The sequence below is a fragment of the Schistocerca serialis genome, chromosome 6 (genome assembly GCF_023864345.2).
Source record: "Schistocerca serialis cubense isolate TAMUIC-IGC-003099 chromosome 6, iqSchSeri2.2, whole genome shotgun sequence".
NCBI lineage: Eukaryota > Metazoa > Arthropoda > Insecta > Orthoptera > Acrididae > Schistocerca > Schistocerca serialis.
In genome coordinates this window covers 120,080,124-120,100,509 of record NC_064643.1, presented here as the reverse complement: position 1 = coordinate 120,100,509, position 20,386 = coordinate 120,080,124, and the positions used below count along the sequence as shown (strand labels likewise).

Sequence of the window (20,386 nt, the reverse complement as noted above, 5' to 3'; positions counted from 1 at the left end):
TGAACTTCAGCACTTGAAGCACCACATCGAGGGGGGGGGGGGGGGGGGATATACGGCTTTACATCACACCAGTAGACCATCACCTTTCTGATTATCTTTCGGACCCTGGTGGACATGCTGGACGAAATGTACACCTTGCCAGTCTATTTGGTGTACAGCTCATCGTCAGACTGCAAAAGAAGGTCTCTGTGGAATATGATACCCTGGACCAACTTTAAGCTCTTATGTGGCGTGATGGTTACAGAAACATTCCCCGCTTGTCACAAGTGAGTAACTCCCATGACTGGGCAGAGGATGCTGTTTTGATCAAGACTGACCCAGATCTCATCTTGGACACGTCCTACACCTCCCCGAACGTGTCCTCTAAATGCTCAACAAAAAACTGAGGCTTCATCGGCATGAAAGATTCCCCATCAGCTCTTGAACTTATAAGGTACCGAGGTGAATAAGATACGCTGCCATCCTTAGCCTGATGTTCCTCCCATGGTGTGGCCAGGGAGGGGAACGATTTGGGGTCAGCAGAGCAATCCCTGTGTGGTCAGGGGGGCTACAACCAACGGGGTACATGGCGGCCCCACCACAACAGACTGGCTACCATGCTGGATATCAGGTGCAAAGAAGTCCATGGTCATCGTCAACAGAGAAATCGACACTGCATAGTGCACGGTGGAAAACGCACCCAGGAAATTGTACTCACCCAAGAGATGGAGAATGGGCAGGACTGCAATGTGATGACGAGAAAGTGGGCTAACGATCCCAATGCACTATTGACATGATGCACCTTGTAAGGCGCCCTACCCCAATTGGCTTGTTCTTCGAGAAAATTTTGAAGAGTGGAGGCCAAACCCTATAGGGGACCATCACATAAAGGCCAAAATGTGTGAAACTCTTTTTAGTTGCCTCGTATGACAAGCAGGAATACCTCGGGCCTATTCTAACCACTGGACCCACAGGGGGGCATGGCTCATTGAACAGACGCACACACAGCTATAGGTACGTAGTTCTGATGATGGCCAGATGTAGAATTTCAGGACACATTTTATGACCTTCCTGTGTGGGAAACATCTCTTCTACACATATTGAGATACAATTCCACAAAAAACAATCGTGTGAAACCCAGCTTACTCTGTATTTCCACAAGACCTAGAAGTCAGCAGATACTGACACCCATGTTGATGTTGCATTTCAGAAGGCATCCGATACAGTTCCACACATTCACCTAATGAACAAAATACAAATATCATGCCAGATTTGTGATTAGATTGAAGATTTCTTAGAAAGCCAAACACAGCAAGTCATTTTTAATGGAGAGAGGTCTTCAGGAGTAAAAGTAATGTTAGGTGTACTCCATGGGAGTATAATAAGAGAGCCTGTATACAGAGAAATCGCAACAGTAGAAAATTGTAGTGAAATGCAGGAAGACGTTCAGAAGGTTGATATTTGATGTGGGGATTGGGAGATGACCCTCAATATGAACAAACATAACATATTGCATATAAATAGGTGGGAAGATCCATTATTGTATGGCTACATAATTGACAAACAATTTCTGGAAGCAGTTACATTTATTAAATATTTGGGAATCTGCATACAAAGTGATTTAAAGGAAATAACCACATAAAGCAAAACCACAGTTAAGGCAGGTGCCAGAATGAGATTCATTGGAAGAATCATTAGGAAGTGTACTCCATCCAGCATTAAACATCCTCGATTGACCAATATTTCCAATATTACTAGTCAGGGGTTCTCAACGAACTCCTGTGGCAGATGCTACAAGGGAAGAGTTATGCATCATGGTGTGCTTTACTGTTATAATTCCAAGACCATTATTGCTTCCTCCTATCTACATCTCAAGACAATGTCATAAGCTCACATGGCTGCTTACCAACAATCATTCTTCCCGCACACCATTTGCAACTGTGCAGGAAAATGAGTAAGTGACAGTGGAACTCAAAGTGTCTTTCACCACACTCTATAAGATGCTTGCAAAGTATATATGTAGATGAAAGCTCCACATCATAAACCATGGACATTGGCAAATTAGGATGATTTGTATACCTCAATAACACATATAGCAAAACCATTGGTGCAACTACAAGGGTACCTGCGGAGAGGCCAGTCTAACTTCTGGTTCCGGAAGATGAACAGCAGCTTTTACAGTAGTTACACAGGCGAAAGTCTGGATGACTGGCTCATCTGGAACTGTAACATTAGCTAACATGGTATTGACATGTTGGTACTGCAAATGGCTGAAAACAGGTGGGAAATGACAGCTGTTATTTTTCCCAAGGGCATGCACTGCTGTATGATTAAATGATGATGGCATCCTATTGTGGAAAATAGTCCAGAAGGGAAGTAGCTGGAAGGGAACAACTCTACAGGATGTCATCACACAACAAAAAAAAAAAAAAAAAAAAAAAAAAAAAACAAACCCACACAACCTATCATTTTAAGGATCAGAACATGGGATGTTAGCTCTTTTAATCATGCAAGTAGGCTAGATAAATTAAATAGGGAAATTGATAAGTTGAGGTTAGATATGGCAGCAACACATAAAGTCAGAAAGAACAGGACTTCTGGTCGGGTGAGTACAGGGTTACAAATACAATATCAAATATGGGTAATGAAGGAGTGGGTCTAATTATAAACAAGAAAATAGGAATGAGAGTAAACTTCTATGAACCATATAGTGAATGCATTATCATAGCCAAGACAGACACAAAGCCCATACCCACAACAACAGTATTAGCTTATAAGCCAACTAGCGCTACAGATGATGAAGAAATTGAAAGAATGTATTTTTACATAAAAGAATTTATTCAGATAGTTAAAGAAGATGAAAATTTAAATGTGTTGGGAACCTTAACTCAATAGTTGGAAAAGGAAGAGAAGGAAAAATAATAGAGAACACTGATTGGAAATCAGTGGGAAGAGGAAGCTGCCTGGTAGAATTTTCTACACAGGATAATTTAAATCATCATTAATACCTTGTTTAAGTATCAGAAAAAAGGTTGTATATGTGGAAGAGACCTAAAGAAAAAGGGAGAGTTCAAATAGATTATATAATGGTAAGCCAGAGATTTACAAACCGGATTTTAAATTGCAAAACATTTCCAGTGACAGATTGAGCGGACTCTGATTACGGTGTAGTGACTATGAACTGCAAATTAAAACCGAATAAATCAGTAAAAGTTAGGAAATTAAGGAGATGAGACCTGAATAAATTAAAAGAACCATGTGTTGTTGAAAGTTTCAGAGGGAGGATTAGGCAATGATTGACTGAAATAAAGGTAAGGAACACAACAGAGGGTGAATGGGTAGCCTTTATATATGAAATAGTGAATGCAGCAGGGGATCAAATAGACAAAACGACAAAAGCCACGTAAAAATACTTGGATAATGCATGAGATATCTAACATAACTGATGAAAAGAGAAAATATAAGAATGCAGAAAATGAAGCAGGCAAAAGAGAATACAGGCACCTAAAACTGAGAATTACAGCGAGTGCAAAATGGCACAGGAGGAATGTCTACAGAATAAATACATGAATGTACGAGGGTTGGAGCTTTAATAGTGGCAACTATTTATTTACAGCTCGTACAATATAGATATGTACAGTTGTAGGTTGTGTTCCAAAAATGAACAGCATAGTGGCAGAAGTGATGACGCTATCTGCAGGACCTGACCATCATTTTGCAGGACAGTGCTCAAGCACGTACAGTGCAAGCTGTTACTGATTTGTTTGACTGATGGGGCTGCTAAGTGCTATACGGCCTACTGCACTCCCCTGACTTAATCCCTAGTGAGTTCAACTCGATATCCAAACGGAAGGAAACACTTCACAGCATTCGCTTCAGAACTGCTACAAATTTGTTGAGCAATAGACCGTGCCAGTCGAACTGTCAACGCAACTGGAACTGCTGAGAGTATCCTATGACTTCCACATCACTGGCAATGGGCTATACACAATGGTGGTGACTACTTTGACAGTCAGTAAAACTTTGAAACACGTATCTATTTTGTACGAGCTGTAAATAAACAGAAGCCACTATTAAAGTTCCAACCCTCGTAGCAGCATGCATAACTAGGCAAGAGATAGGAAAATTAAAGAGACTTATGGAGAAACGAGAAGCAGCAGTTTGAATATCAAAGAAAGAAGATGAAAAGATAGATGGAATACACAGAAGCATTTGATAGGGCACTGAAAAACTTGAGTGGAAACAAGGCCCCTGGAATAGGCAGCCACAAAAAAACTGTTCCACCATGTGTGCAAGTTAAGGCAAAAGATCCTCATAGTTCAAGAAGAATGTAATAATTTCATTTCCAAAGAAGGCAGGTGCTAGGTGTGAATACTACCCAACTACCAGTTTAATAAATCATGCTTGCAAAACATTCAAATGAATTATTTACAGAAGAAAGAAAAATCTGACAGAAACTAGACTCAGGGATCAGTTTGGGTTCTGGAGAAATGTAGCGACACGCAAGGCAATACTGACCCTACAACTTATCTTAGAAGATAGGTTAAAGAAACATAGGCCTGCATTTATAGCATTTGTAGATTTAGAGAAAGCTTTTGACAATGTTGACTTAAATGTCCTCTTTGAAATTCTTAAGGTAGCAGGCATAAAACAAAGGGAGTGAAAAGTTATCTCCAAATTGGGCAGAAACCAGATTGTAGTTCTCATCATTTATAGATGATAAGCATTGCTAACAAGAATAGAGTAGCAACTTTTGAGATGTGGTGCTACAGAAGAAAGCTGAAGGTGAGATGGGTAGACTGAGTAACTAATAAGGAGGTACTCAACTGAATTGGGGACGAAATTTATGGCACAACTCGACTAAACGAAGGGATAGGACACAGGGAGAAAGAACAAATCATCAGTTTTGTAATGGACACAAGTTTGGGGATAAAAATTGTGGATGGAGACCAAGGAATGAACACAGTAAGCAATTTCAAATGGATTTCGGTTGCAGTAACTGTTCAGAGGTGATGAAGCTTACACATAAGAAAGGTGCATCAAATCTCAGTCTGTGGACTGAAGCCAACGGTGACGAGGGCGGCAACAACAACAACAACAACAACAACTACTACTACTACTACTACTACTATTTTTGGGGGGGGGGAGGAGGGGGGGCTAGGACATTATTCTTGTTCCAGATTCTTGTCACAACAACTATCACTGCTGGAACTAGTTCCCTGAATCATCAAAATATTTCCTATTGCGTTTAATGTTTTTACAGCTTTTATTTCAATGTCAACAAGATTTGAATGAACGTCCAAGAAATTAAAAGCAAATCATGTATATGTAGGTCTTGATTTCGATTGCATACCACATGCTTCACATTTTACCTTTGAAAGATTGAGAATATTGAATGAGTTCTACACTACTGTGACACCCAGGAACCTGCACAGATGCTCTTAGAAGGCATGGGTGAAGGAAATTCAATGAATATTACTCCAGTTTGAAAGCCACTCCTACTCTGGGTTAAAGGAGTTGTTGGTTGGTTGGGTTGTTTTGGGGAAGGAGACCAGACAGCGAGGTCATCGGTCTCATTGGATTAGGGAAGGATGGGGAAGGAAGTCGGCCATGCCCTTTCGAAGGAACCATCCAGGCATTTGCCTGGAGCAATTTAGGGAAATCACAGAAAACCTAAATCAGGATGGCCGGACACGGGATTGAACGGTCGCCCTCCCGAATGCGAGTGTTTGAGTTAATTGGGTGTCAAAAGTTATTGGGGGTCAGGCTTGTAAATTATAATAGACTAGAGGAAAAAGAGGGGGGGGGCAGGGTTATGCACAGGGTACACATGTCAATTTATCAAAGTTCCTAACCACGTACCTACTGCCACATGTCCTATCCAAACTACCACTATTTCTGTTCATAGCTTCACATTGAAATAATAAAATATTTTGGAATGATGTTAAAACTATTTCAATGAACACCCAATTTCTTGTTCTTTACACACAAGCAACATCCGTATGTGTCTTAATCACACTTATTCTACGGTCACACTCAGTCACTTTACACAATTCAATTTCTATTGCTATTCGATTCTTTGTAGTCACCTTTAAATTCAAATGCTTTTGCGAATCACCAAATTAAACCCATTCTTCAAATTACACAATTTTATACGCAATATCATGCACCACTCACCCTGCAACCCACTTGGCATGGTGACTAAAGCCACACTGATATATGTGCCAAGGATTGGTAGGTGCCAAACTGCACCCTGCCTGTAGTATGGGGCTTCCCCACATCACCTATCTCACTTTACCAGAGCAAATATGAGTAAGGGCGGATTCAACCTGTCAGGTTCAGAATTGATATCTGCATCCTTATGAGCTTTCTCCTCCACTGTTAACACATACCAATACTGTAGCAGGAACTGGTAACTATTGTTGTTTATGGATATTAAATGGGTTACAAATTCAGTGTGTTCAAGCTCTGTTAACACTACACATTTCTCCAGCTGCCCGATGGCCAACAGTTACTTTTTTAAATTTTTGTAGAGTGTCTTTATCAGATAAACTTTTAACAGCACATTCATTTTGTTGTATTTTGCAAGACATTTCACAGCAGGTGTCAATGAGTCTGATGAGATCAATCTCTCATTAGACTAAGCAAACACAAATAGTTTAAAACTTCAGAATAATTAATTATTAATGCAGTTTTTAAGAGCTACTTCACTCTGCTAGTTAACTCGAGTTATTTCACATCCTGCAGGTTTTACTTCAGGATGGGAACTACAGAACACTACAGATGTATGAATGAGCAAACGAATAGCAGGATGTGTTTACTTCTGCAGGACATGGCATAAAATTCTGAAAGAGTAGCAGTGTGTGTGTGTGTGTGTGTGTGTGTGTGTGTGTGTGTGTGTGCGTGCTCGCATGCACATGCGTGTGCACGCATGACAGAAGGCGTGAATCTGTCCTGCTTGTAGATGATACAAGAATAAGAATAAAAAATAATACCAAACTTCCTAGTGAAAGGGCAGCTAATGAAATCTCTGCAGCATAGTGTGCACCGATTTGACTCTTCCTGGCAGATTAAAACTGTGTACCAGTTGATGACTTGAAGCTGGGGCCTACGGCATTCACAGGCAAGTGCTCCACCTATTGAGCATCCAAGCACAACTCATGATCTGACGAGGTACTGGTGGTAGTAAAGCTGTGAGGACGGGTTGAGAGTCATGCTTGGATAGCTCAGTCGGTAGAGCACCTGACTGCAAAAAGCAAGGTCCTAGGTTTGACTCCTCATCCAGCACACAGTTTCAATATCCTAGGAAGTTAAATATCAACAAATGGTTAAAGTCAATGGTTGTTGTTGTTGTTGTTGTTGTTGTTGTTGTTGTCTTCAGTCCTGAGACTGGTTTGATGCAGCTTTCCATGCTAATCTATCCTGTGCAAGCTCCTTCATCTCCCAGTACCTACTGCAACCTACATCCTTCTGAATCTGCTTAGTGTATTCATCCCTTGGTCTCCCTCTACGATTTTTCCCCTCCACACTGCCCTCCAATACTAAATTTGTAATCCCTTGATGCCTCAGGACATGTCCTACCAACCGATCCCTTCTTCTAGTAAAGTTGTGCCACAAATTTGTCTTCGACCCAATTCTATTCAGTACCTCCTCATTAGTTGCGTGATCTACCCACCTAATCTTCAGCATTCTTCTGTAGCACCACATTTCGAAAGCTTCTATTCTCTTCTTGTCCAAACTATTTATTGTCCATGTTTCACTTCTATACATGGCTACACTCCATACAAATACTTTCAGAAACGACTTCCTGACACTTAAATCTATACTCGATGTTAACAAATTTCTCTTCTTCAGAAACGCTTTCCTTGCCATTGCCAGTCTACATTTTATATCCTCTCTACTTCGACCATCATCAGTTATTTTGCTCCCCAAATAGCAAAACTCATTTACTACTTTAAGTGTCTCATTTCCTAATCTAATTCCCTCAGCATCACCGGACTTAATTCGACTACATTCCACTATCCTCGTTTTGCTTTTGTTGATGTTCATCTTATACCCTCCTTTCAAGACACTGTCCATTCCGTTCAACTGCTCTTCCAAGTCCTTTGCTGTCTCTGGCAGAATTACAATGTCATCGGCGAACCTCAAATTTTTTGTTTCTTCTCCATGGATTTTAATACCTACTCCGAACTTTTCTTTTGTTTCCTTTACTGCTTGCTCAATATACAGATTGAATAACATCGGGGAGAGGCTACAACCCTGTCTCTCTCCCTTCCCAACCACTGCTTCCCTTTCATGCCCCTCGACTCTTATAACTGCTATCTGGTTTCCGTACAAATTGTAAATAGTCTTTCGCTCCTTGTATTTTACCCCTGCCACCTTTAGAATTTGAAAGAGAGTATTCCAGTCAACATTGTCAAAAGCTTTCTCTAAGTCTACAAATGCTAGAAATGTAGGTTTGCCTTTCCTTAATCTTCCTTCTAAGATAAGTCGTAAGGTCAATATTGCCTCACGTGTTCCAACATTTCTACGGAATCCAAACTGATCTTCCCCGAGGTCGGCTTCTATCAGTTTTTCCATTTGTCTGTAAATAATTCGCGTTAGTATTTTGCAGCTGTGACTTATTACACTGATAGTTCGGTAATTTTCACATCTGTCAACATCTCCTTTCTTTGGGATTGGAATTATTATATTCTTCTTGAAGTCTGAGGGTATTTCGCCTGTCTCGTACATCTTGCTCACCAGATGGTAGAGTTTTGTCAGGACTGGCTCTCCCAAGGCCATCAGTAGTTCAAATGGAATGTTGTCTACTCCCGGGGCCTTGTTTCGACTCAGGTCTTTCAGTGCTCTGTCAAACTCTTCACGCAGTATCATATCTCCCATTTCATCTTCATCTACATCCTCTTCCATTTCCATAATATTGTCCTCAAGTACATCGCCCTTGTATAGACCCTCTATATACTCCTTCCACCTTTCTGCTTTCCTCTCTTTGCTTAGAACTGGGTTTCCACCTGAGCTCTTGATATTCATACAAGTGGCGCTCTTTTCTCCAGTGAGATAAGCCTCTACATCCTTACATTTGTCCTCTAGCCATGCCTGTTTAGCCATTTTGCACTTCCTGTCGATCTCATTTTTGAGACATTTGTATTCCTTTTTGCCTGTTTCATTTACTGCATTTTTATATTTTCTCCTTTCATCAATTAAATTCAATATTTCTTCTGTTACCCAAGGATTTCTACTAGCCCTCATCTTTTTACCTACATGATCTTCTGCTGCCTTCACTACTTCATCCCTCAGAGCTACCCATTCGTCTTCTACTGTATTTGTTTCCCCCATTCCTGTCAATTGTTCCCTTATGCTCTCCCTGAAACTCTGTACAACCTCTGGTTCTTTCAGTTTATCCACGTCCCATCTCCTTAAAATCCCACCTTTTTGCAATTTCTTCAGTTCTGATCTACAGTTCATAACCAATAGATTGTGGTCAGAGTCCTGCCCCTGGCAATGTCCTACAATTTAAAACCTGGTTCCTAAATCTCTGTCTTACCATTACATAATCTATCTGATACCTTTTAGTATCTCCAGGATTCTTCCATGTATACAACCTTCTTTTATGATTCTTGAACCAAGTGTTAGCTATGATTAAGTTATGCTCTATGCAAAATTCTACCAGGCGGCTTCCTCTTTCATTTCTTATCCCCAATCCATGTTCATCTACTATGTTTCCTTCTCTCCCTTTTCCTACTCTCGAATTCCAGTCACCCATGACTATTAAATTTTCGTCTCCTTTCACTACCTGAATAATTACTTTTATCTCATCATACATTTCTTCAATTTCTTCGTCATCTGCAGAGCTAGTTGGCACATAAACTTGTACTACTGTAGTAGGCATGGGCTTCTTGTCTATCTTGGCCACTATAATACGTTCACTATGCTGTTTGCAGTAGCTTACCCGCACTCCTATTTTTTTATTCATTATTAAACCTACTCCTGCATTACCCCTATTTGATTTTGTATTTATAACCCTGTATTCACCTGACCAGAAGTCTTGTTCCTCCTGCCACCGAACTTTGCTAATTCCCACTATATCTAACTTTAACCTATCCATTTCCCTTTTTAAATTTTCTAACCTACCTGCCCGATTAAGGGATCTGACATTCCACGCTCCGATCCGTAGAATGCCAGTTTTCTTTTTGCTGATAACGACGTCCTCCTGAGTAGTCCCTGCCCAGAGATCCAAATGGGGGACTATTTTACCTCCGGAATATTTTACCCAAGAGGACACCATCATCATTTAACCAAACAGTAAAGCTGCATGCCCTTGGGAAAAATTACAGCTGTAGTTTCCCCTTGCTTTCAGCCGTTTGCAGTACCACAATAGCAAGGCCGTTTTGGTTAGTGTTACAAGGCCAGATCAGTCAATCATCCAGACTGTTGCCCCTGCAACTACTGAAAAGGCTGCTGCCCCTCTTCAGGAACCACACGTTTGTCTGGCCTCTCAACAGATACCCCTCCGTTGTGGTTGCACCTACGGTACGGCTATCTGTATCGTTGAGGCACGCAAGCCTCCCCGCCAACGGCACGGTCCGTGGTTCATGGGGGGAGAAAGTCAATGGAATTATCATTAAATGTCAACAAGACTCTGTACAGACAGCTTAGAAATTCTCTTAGTCATAAGCTATAAAAATGGAATTTTCAAACAATGAAGTACAAGAAGTAGAAAGGGATGAATTTTTGGGACTGTAGATAGATCACAGTCTCAACTGGATAAACACATACTAGAATTAATGAAGAATGTTAGTTCAGCTACATTTGCAGTACACATGATAATGCCATAGGTGATTTAAAAATGAAGAATATTGTTTATTATTAATATTTCTTTTCATTAATGAGTTAGACCATTTTTTGGGGAGAACTACACTTACAGGGACAGATTTTCAGAATACAGAAGCATGTTAAATCAATTATATCTTATCTTCATTCTACAGCATCCTCTAGATCTCTCATTCAACGCAAGGAAATAATAGATTGTGAATGCATGCGTGGTGTGATATGCACATGAACATGACTGAAAATACTGTAGAACTTTTGGATGGTATCTTCCTCCACAGCTAACAGGCATAGAATTAACATAAATACACATTCATACCTATTGTTGTCCTAAGTAACTACTTTGTGCTGACTGTAGCTTGACTGGGAGGAGAGGTTGTACTAGTTGGAGTAAAAAGTTTGCTCTGGTGCAGTCAGTGGGGCATGGACAAGGAGATCAGATGGTTTAGGCCAGCAGGACTGCAGGATATGTTGTAAGAACAAACCTCATCTGTGTACGTCAGAGAAGTTGGTTTTTGGATGGGAGGGATACATATAGCACAGGTTGTGAAGCAGCCACTGATATCAAGCATATTGTACTCAACATGTTCCACTACTGGGTTGTCAACTCTGTTCTTGGCCAGAGTTTGGTAGTAGCCACTCTCATCTGATGAAGGACTTTATCTGAAAGCTGACATTCCAACAATCTACTTTTAAATGAGTCTGTCTACCACTCAATGTTTCCTTTATGTGGTGAATGGTTGTCACTCAAACTGATATTGTTATTCCATTCCAGATTTCCCATTGACTTAAACATGCTATTGACTACAAGGAGCAATACAAACCTCTTACGCATTGGTAGAATCATTGCAGACCTTCCCATTGTGTCTCCCACCATTTTCATGGAAATTCGCCATAGTTCTTGAGCCAAATCGTAATCTTGAGCAGCTTCACTGGGTTCGCACCGACAACAGTTGTTAAAGTACATTCCTGAGACTGAATCTAGATCTGGAGCTGTTGCACAGTATACAGTTGTTGCTGCTGCTTGTTGCTGTATTCAAAATTAAACAAATAATGAATTACTTTCTCTGTAATTTAGTGTGTTGATTGCTTAAATTATTTTGAGACAGCAAAAATGCAAATTACCTGAAGCTGGCACTCTGATTTAACTGCAATGCCACTTTAGGTTTCAGAACTATTAGTTCCTTCCTCAGTGGGGAAAGAGGGATAAAGTGTGAAAGTTGGAAAGGAGGGCGAGTCACTCAGATCCCAGGATGAGAGGGAGGCACTTGATGTGGACAGGTAGGCATTCACTACCCAAAGATAAGTTGTGACCAACCCAGGGCCACTTCAGGAACATTTTCTCACGCAACTGAATAATCATTTAGTGCCCTCCTTTTCCCCTTTACCCTTGCACAATTTCACATACTTCAGCTTTAGCCACAATCTGTGATACAAACTGTACACAAATCTTGTACCTGGGTGCCCCCCTCAGCACGTTGACCCAAGCGACTGCTACTAATTATGGTATGTCCTACATAGAAATAACAAAGTTATGGTGACTCTGATGTCCCTCTCAGCTTGGTGCCCCAAGGGGTAGTTTACATAGCTTGGACCTTAAACGATCCCTGAGCCAACCATTCTGTCTCATTATGATTTTACTGTTTTCTCAATTTCTTTTCCTTACATTTTCATATATAATACAGCCACAAACAAACAGCTTTTCATAATCACTAAATGTCATATATATTATATATATATATAAAATAGAGAGAAACATTCCAAGTGGGAAAAATATATCTAAAAACACAGATAATGTGACTTATCGAACGAAAGTGCTGGCAGGTCGATAGACACACAAACAAACACAAACATACACACGAAATTCAAGCTTTCGCAACCAACGGTTGCTTCATCTGGAAAGAGGGAAGGAGAGGAAAAGACGAAAGGATGTGGGTTTTAAGGGAGAGGGTAAGGAGTCATTCCAATCCCGGGAGCGGAAAGACTTACCTTAGGGGAGAAAAAGGACATGTATACACTCGCGCGCACACACACACATATCCATCCGCACATACAGACACAAGCAGACATTTGTAAAGGCAAAGAGTTTGGGCAGAGATGTCAGTCGAGGCGGAAGTACAGAGGCCAAGATGTTGTTGAAAGACAGGTGAGGTATGAGCGGCGGCAAATTGAAATTAGCGGAGATTGAGGCCTGGCGGATAACGAGAAGAGAGGATATACTGAAGGGCAAGTTCCCATCTCCGGAGTTCTGACAGGTTGGTGTTAGTGGGATGTATCCAGATAACCCGGACGGTGTAACACTGTGCCAAGATGTGCTGGCCATGCAGCAAGGCATGTTTAGCCACAGGGTGATCCTCATTACCAACAAACACTGTTTGCCTGTGTCCATTCATGTGAATGGACAGTTTGTTGCTGGTCATTCCCACATAGAAAGCTTCACAGTGTAGGCAGGTCAGTTGGTAAATCGTGTGTGCTTTCACACGTGGCTCTGCCTTTGATCGTGTACACCTTCCGGGTTACAGGACTGGAATAGGTGGTGGTGGGAGGGTGCATGGGACAGGTTTTACACCGGGGGCGGTTACAAGGGTAAGAGCCAGAGGGTAGGGAAGGTGGTTTGGGGATTTCATAGGGATGAACTAAGAGGTTACGAAGGTTAGGTAGACGGCGGAAAGACACTCTTGGTGGAGTGGGGAGGATTTCATGAAGGATGGATCTCATTTCAGGGCAGGATTTGAGGAAGTCGTATCCCTGCTGGAAAGCCACATTCAGAGTCTGATCCAGTCCCGGAAAGTATCCTGTCACAAGTGGGAGCTTCTGGGTTTGAGGGGATGAGGAAATGGCTCTGGTTATTTGCTCCTGTCCCAGGTCTGGAGGGTAGTTGCAGGATGCGAAAGCTGTTTTCAGGTTGTTGATGTAATGGTTCAGGGATTCAGGACTGGAGCAGATTCGTTTGCCACCAAGACCTAGGCTGTAGGTAAGGGGCCGTAATGATGTGGAATGGGTGGCAGCTGTCATAATGGAGGTACTGTTGCCTTTTGGTGGGTTTGATGTGGATGGACGTGTAAAGCTGGCCATTGGACAGATGGAGGTCAACGTCAAGGAAAGTGGCATGGGATTTGGAGTAGGACCAGGTGAATCTGATGGAACCAAACAAGTTGAGGTTGGAGAGGAAATTCTGGAGTTCTTCATTACTGTGAGTCCAGATCATGACGATGTCATCAATAAATATGTACCAAACTTTGAGTTGGCAGGCCTGGGTGACCAAGAAGGCTTCCTCTAAGCGACCCATAAATAGGTTGGAGTACGAGGGGGCCATCCTGGTACCCATGGCTGTTCCCTTTAATTTTTGGTATGTCTGGCCTTAGAGGAAAGCTATGTTGATCCTGTGGTGAACTTGAGTTGGTAAACAACGATGTGCACAAAGCTTAGGTGGTTGTGTTGCCGCCAAAACACGTTAAAGGGTGGAGAAATTCGGGAAAATTTTGAAAAAACTGCGTGTAAATGTATTAAAAGGAGTGGTTTTGTGGTGGCAGATTATGAAAATGAAGCTAACAACTGTCTGACGAAGAAATAATGACGTTAAAACCTGTGGGAAGCGGCTAAAAATGATCAGCTCCACTCCCCCCAAAACCTCAAAATTCCAATCAACACAATCTGGAACCACAACACTCTAATTCAGTAGTTAACCTCTCCTCCAAACCTCTCTCCCAATCCAAAACCTCTGTCCTATCCAAAGGCCTCACCTTCAGCCCCACTCCCAGATTCAACCAACCAGCCCTCGTCAAAGATTTACTGTCCTACACTCATAGTCTCTGCTGGAAATATCACTTTGCCACGAAGAAAAATGATCCCAATCCTACTCCTAATGATCCAGCTCCCCAAGACACTATCCAAATTGAACCCTGCCTGGAACAGTTCCGTCCTCCGTCACAGCAGGACCCACCTCCTCTTCCTCAAAATCACCCTCTCCAAACCTTTCAGGAATTTCTGACTTCCAGCCTTGCCTCTCAATCCTTCTTAAAAAACCTTAATCCTACTCCCAACATTACCACTGCTGAAGCCCAGGCTATCTGTGAGCTGAAGGCTGACCGATCCATCATCATTCTTCCGGCGGACAAGGGTTCCACGACCGTGGTACTTTATCGTCGGGAGTATATGGCTGAGGGACTGCGTCAGCTTTCAGACAACACTACATACAAAGTTTGCCAAGGTAATCCCATTCCTGATGTCCAGGTGGAGCTTCAAGGAATCCTCAGAACCTTAGGCCCCCTACAAAACCTTTCACCTGACTCCATCAACCTCCTGACCCCACCGACACCCCGCACTCCTACCTTCTACCTTCTACCTTCTTCCTAAAATTCACAAACCCAATCATCCCGGCTGCCCCAGTGTAGCTGGTTACCAAGCCCCCACAGAACGTATCTCTGCCTACGTAGATCAACACCTTCAACTCATTACATGCACTCTCCTATCCTTCATCAAAGACAGCAACCACTTTCTCGAACACCTGGAATCCTTACCCAATCTGTTACCCCCGAAACCATCCTTGTAACCATTGATGCCACTTCCTTATACACAAATATTCCGCATGTCCAGGGCCTCGCTGCGATGGAGCACTTCCTTTCACGCCGATCACCTGCCACCCTACCTAAAACCTCTTTCCTCATTACCTTAGCCAGCTTCATCCGGACCCACAACTTCTTCACTTTCGAAGGCCAGACATACCAACAATTAAAGGGAACAGCCATGGGTACCAGGATGGCCCCCTCGTACGCCAACCTATTTATGGGTCGCTTAGAGGAAGCCTTCTTGGTTACCCAGGCCTGCCAACCCAAAGTTTGGTACAGATTTATTGATGACATCGTCAGATCAAAGCAAAATATGCGATCGATTCAAACCAGATGAAGCACGTGAAAAAGGAAGGGTTCCCATATAAATACGGACTGAGCGCCTGATGCATAGCACTGGCTACCTGGTAAAGCTTAACTGCTAAGCTTACAACTCGCACCAATCTACTGCAGGTGTATCTTCATTCATTCGACCTAAATTGTTTCTCATGTTACAAAGGACCAACTTTGTTTCAATTTGGAGGTGCGGTCTAAAACTTTTCTTTCCCCTTGAATTTCGAGTCTCAAATTTCAGGTGCGGCTTAGATTTGGGAAATTTTTTTCCTTGCTTTCGAGTCTCATTTTTCTCAGTTGCAGCTTAGATTCGAGTAAATACGGTATACCATGCGGGGCATTGACCTGGGCTTCCATGACACCTGTGATTGTAATCAAAGACACTACGACGGTGTGGACCACCTGCATCCCTTCACCCTTGATGTCTTCCCTGATGCGGATCTTTGTCACACAGCCAGAAAAGTGCTACAATGGTTTGGAAAGCATCATAGTGAACTTGTGTTGATATCTTGGCCAACAGTTTCACCTGTTCTGAGCCCAATGGGACATATATGGTATGCTTTAAGGTGGCATCTCTGCACCCACAAAAGAGAAGCTCACCATTTATGTGAATTGTGTCACCTGTGCATAGACACCTGGTGTGGCATACATCTGGAAACCTGCCAAGGACTTTTTGAATCCATGCCACACATAACTGCTGGTGTATTACATCCCAAAGGTGGACTAACACTCTAATAAGTAGGAGGTCATATTGTTTTGGCTCATCAATGTACATTACGATAAGTTTCATCAGAAAAATGTTTTTATCTCATTTAAAAGCTGTTTTGAGTTTATGAAATTATGTGATGTTAAAGAAGTCTTCTACTGGGCCACAATGATTTTGAGTAATACTCACCAATGATTTTGTAAATGGTCTGACCAAGGTAAACAGAAGTCGATAAAACCACCAGTGTCGAGGTAAATCTGAGCTCACTAAGTTTCCAGGATGCAAAGAATTCACACATACTCCCTTATCTAAGCATCTGCGGGCCAGTTCATTGGCAAACAGAATGTTACAGAGTTTTGAATGATTATAAGCCATCAAAGACCAATAATGACTCCCCGAACTGGGAGATAATTTACTTTGTGAAATATTGCTGAGACACAAATCCGAAGACCTGCAAAAGAAACTTCATATCAGTTTCTGTCTTAAAGTGGATTAAGACAAATGAGTACTTAACACAATGAAAAATTCATACAACTGGACGCAGAAGAAACTACAAAGCTTTAAAATAATGGAATGAGGAGATGAAACTAACTAAAGATGGTACTTATCACACAAAAATAAAAATATGTTGTACTTCATTTTTAATCACTAGATAGAAATTTTGTGACCATAACATATATATAAAATAATTCTCTGGGAAAATGCACCATCAGCACATTAAGGTATATGGAAAAACTGTTATTGCTACTTGTAACTTGGAGAAATTAGAACTTCACAGACCATAAATCATTCCATTAAAAATAATGAGTTTTGTCCGCAGCCTTTAACACTCTGTGCTGTTGCAATGACCATCTTTTGAACAGCATGGGGAAACTGCAAAGAATGAAACAAGGTCACAGCAACAACAAACGAACCAACACATGACTCAGTCCTGAACAGAATTTTATCAGAAAAATGTTTCACACATCACATTATTCAGTAGCCTTTTTAATCATATAAAATAAAAAATATAGTTTTCTTTAAAGTTGTTTCTCAATGATAACAGCTTTTACTCAGTTAAAACATTTCTTCAGCTCTAAACCATAGCATCTGAAATTTGTACTATATATGCGCTTTCTGGCCATTGCTCTTTCTTAACAAAATGTTAAAATGACATATCTGACTATTTCAATAGAAGGCCAGAGTACGTAGTGTTTCAGGATATTTGTAAACATCCCAACGCACCACTGGGAAGCCATCAACAAGAGATGCTCTTGAGTAAGTTGAATAAGGATAAATGTAGTGGGAAAGGGAAACTGTGTGTTTTCCTTTCTTGTATGCAGTGAATGTGGAGCAGTGGTGGAGACGGCGAGAGGGGGATCAGTAAAAATGGTATTGCAACCACTGGTCGACTGGGAGTCATTTGGGATATGGTGTAGCAAGTGCCTGAATACGAGAGCCATGGAGTAAATGATGCACCAACAAGGGCATAATGAACATTTGAACAGCAGTAGTTTTTTATCTGTGTTTTGTTTGCTCTCTCAGGTCCTAAAGTATGCATGTACAAATGTTTTTGATTGTACTCAAGAGAGTGGTACTACCGTAGCAATTGTTCGTCGTGTTGTTAAAAGAAATAATGAAAATGTTGGGCAAAATATACCTGTTTGTGGGAAGTGTAGCTATTTATGTAGTAGTGCAATAGAGAGAACTTGCGGAAGCATTCCAGGAATCTTCACTGCAGCTGGATCGACAGGGAGGTGGCACGGAAGGATCCAGACCACCAAACAACTACTCTGAGAAGAGAGGATAAAGGTAATACTACTTTCATCTGGTGGTGTATTAGGGTCAGCAAAATACTGCCCAGTTATATCGGCCAGGGATGCAACTCTCCGCTAGTGCTGGTATAAGACCCACCACAAACCCTACAAAATATACATCAGCAGGAAGAAGAGGGAAAAATACACCCCAAATAGGATGGTGCAAAATGGGAATGACATACTGTTGAATAGTTCACATACTTTCAGTTGGCAAGAACTGAATGGATATGGCAATGAAAAATACAGGAATACCTTCTGTTAGTGAAGACATACAACCAACATATTTTTTTTTTTTTAGCACTTTTCATTCCTTCTCCTAAGGTGAGAAGGCGGGCTGTTTTAGGGCTTGTCTGTTTGCCCTTTATCAGCCATAGGGTACATTTTTATTTTATTTATTTCCATTTTTCTTATATATCTGATTACATGCTATTATCTTATGTTGGGTTTCTTAATTTTACGTTATTTTTTGGTGTATATAATGTGAGAGAATATTGATTGATTTTGTTATGTATTAACTGAACATGTTTAACAATATAACTAACTTAATAAAACTAATTGTTTACTTAATTGATATTAGTTTATAACTTATAACTGGAAGTGACACATTATTCTAATGGGGGATTTTTTTTTTTTTTTTTTTTTTCAGCGCTTACACTTATTTTTCCCTCTGTAATACTTCCATGTGATGGAGTATGTTGTTTTGGAAGATATATTCTAGCTTAGACTAATCTTAATATTAATGTTTACAGGTTCTCCTTTCCTGTTTTGTAGTACTTGGAGCTACAATGTTTTTTGCCTTATTCTAGTTTTACATATTCTCCTTTCCCTTTGGTGGTACTTGGAGCTGGTTTTTTTTGTTGTTAACAATAGTTCTTATCTTGTCTATGATTTCCTTAATGTTATTGTGTTTTGTTCTATGGGGTGTGTTGTGTGTTGAGTGTGAGGGGCTGTCGTGGTGCACTAGGTCATTGGTTACTGTGCTATTGTCTTTTGTCTAGGTGGGGTGGGGTGGTTTCGCCTCCTGTCAGTTGTGTCACTGTGGGTGCTAAGTCGGGGAACTCAGTTGTTGTATTTTGTGCTACTGTAGGCGCCGGGTAAATGTATTTCCTTTTTGGGCGTCTTGCTGTGCGTGGCTTGGTCGTCAGGATGTCTTCCATGTCGGGTCGTTTGTGTAAGATGTGTGAGCCGTATCTTGCTCTGAGTTTTGTCAGTCTTGTTTGCAGAGGGGTTATTTCTGTCGCCTCGTATACTTCGTCGCTAGGGGTGCAGCATGGTAGTTTTGCTATGCTGCGTAGTAGTCGGCGTTCTGTCGAGTACAGTCTGTTTGCTACTGTCTTTGGTATTCCGCCCAGTGGTGCCGTGGCGTATTCGTACATTGGTCGTATGTATGTCTTGTATGTGTGTATGGCTGTCCTGGTGGAGCAGCCATACAGTCATCCTTGTACTTGTCAGATTAACTGTTGTCGTTTCCTCGTTTTGTTGAGCAGGTATTGCAGGTGGGCTTGGTAGTTGAGGTGTTTCTCTAGGCAGACACCAAGGTATCTTGCCTTGTCAGTCAGTTGTAGGGGTTCGTTCCATAGTCGGAGTGTTATGTCTTCTTGTTTTTGCTGTCGTTTTTTTGTCAGGTTGCGGTGTTGGAATAGGACTAGTTGTGTTTTAGCCGGGTTTGGTCGGATTCTCCATTTAGTCATCCATGTCTCTAGTTTGGTCAGGTATTTTGCTGCTTTTCTTTGTATTGCGTCTGTTCTGAGTCCTGTGCACCAATATGCAGTGTCATCTGCATATAAAGCGATTTTTTTGTGTTGGTCTGTTGGGGTCGGTATGTCGTGTGTGTATAGCCCGTACAGTAGTGGGGATGATATTGCACCTTGCGGGACTCCTGCCTCTGGGGTGAATGGTTCAGAGGTGGCGTCTTGCACATGTACTCTGCTGTGTCGTCCGGTGATTTGAGTTTTTATTAGGAGTACGAATTTCGGTGGCATGCCGAGTTTGAGCAGTTTGAACAGGAGCCCATTGTGCCATAGACGGTCGAAGGCTCGCTCAATGTCGAGGAATATGGCTAGCGTACAGTGCGATCTGTTGAAGCCCTGGGTGATGTCACATGTCAATTTCAGAAGTGGGTCTGTGGTGGAGTGGTTGGGGCGGAAGCCGGCTTGGAGTAGGGGGAGTAGTTGTTT

At 41.6% G+C, this 20,386-nt stretch overlaps 1 protein-coding gene across 2 annotated transcripts in view; it reads right to left on the bottom strand.

The window, feature by feature from the left end:
* Nucleotides 1–20,386, bottom strand: part of LOC126483773 (WW domain-containing oxidoreductase) — a 145,759-nt gene that overhangs the window by 21,751 nt on the left and 103,622 nt on the right. Inside the window, exons 6-7 of one of the 2 annotated variants that reach the window (XM_050106926.1) lie at nt 16,603–16,864; nt 11,631–11,836 (exon numbers count right to left, since the gene is read on the bottom strand). In XM_050106926.1, the coding sequence (XP_049962883.1) occupies nt 11,631–11,836; nt 16,603–16,864 (468 nt within the window). The remainder of the gene's footprint in view (nt 1–11,630; nt 11,837–16,602; nt 16,865–20,386) is intronic. The other variant, XM_050106927.1, reaches the window with a different exon arrangement.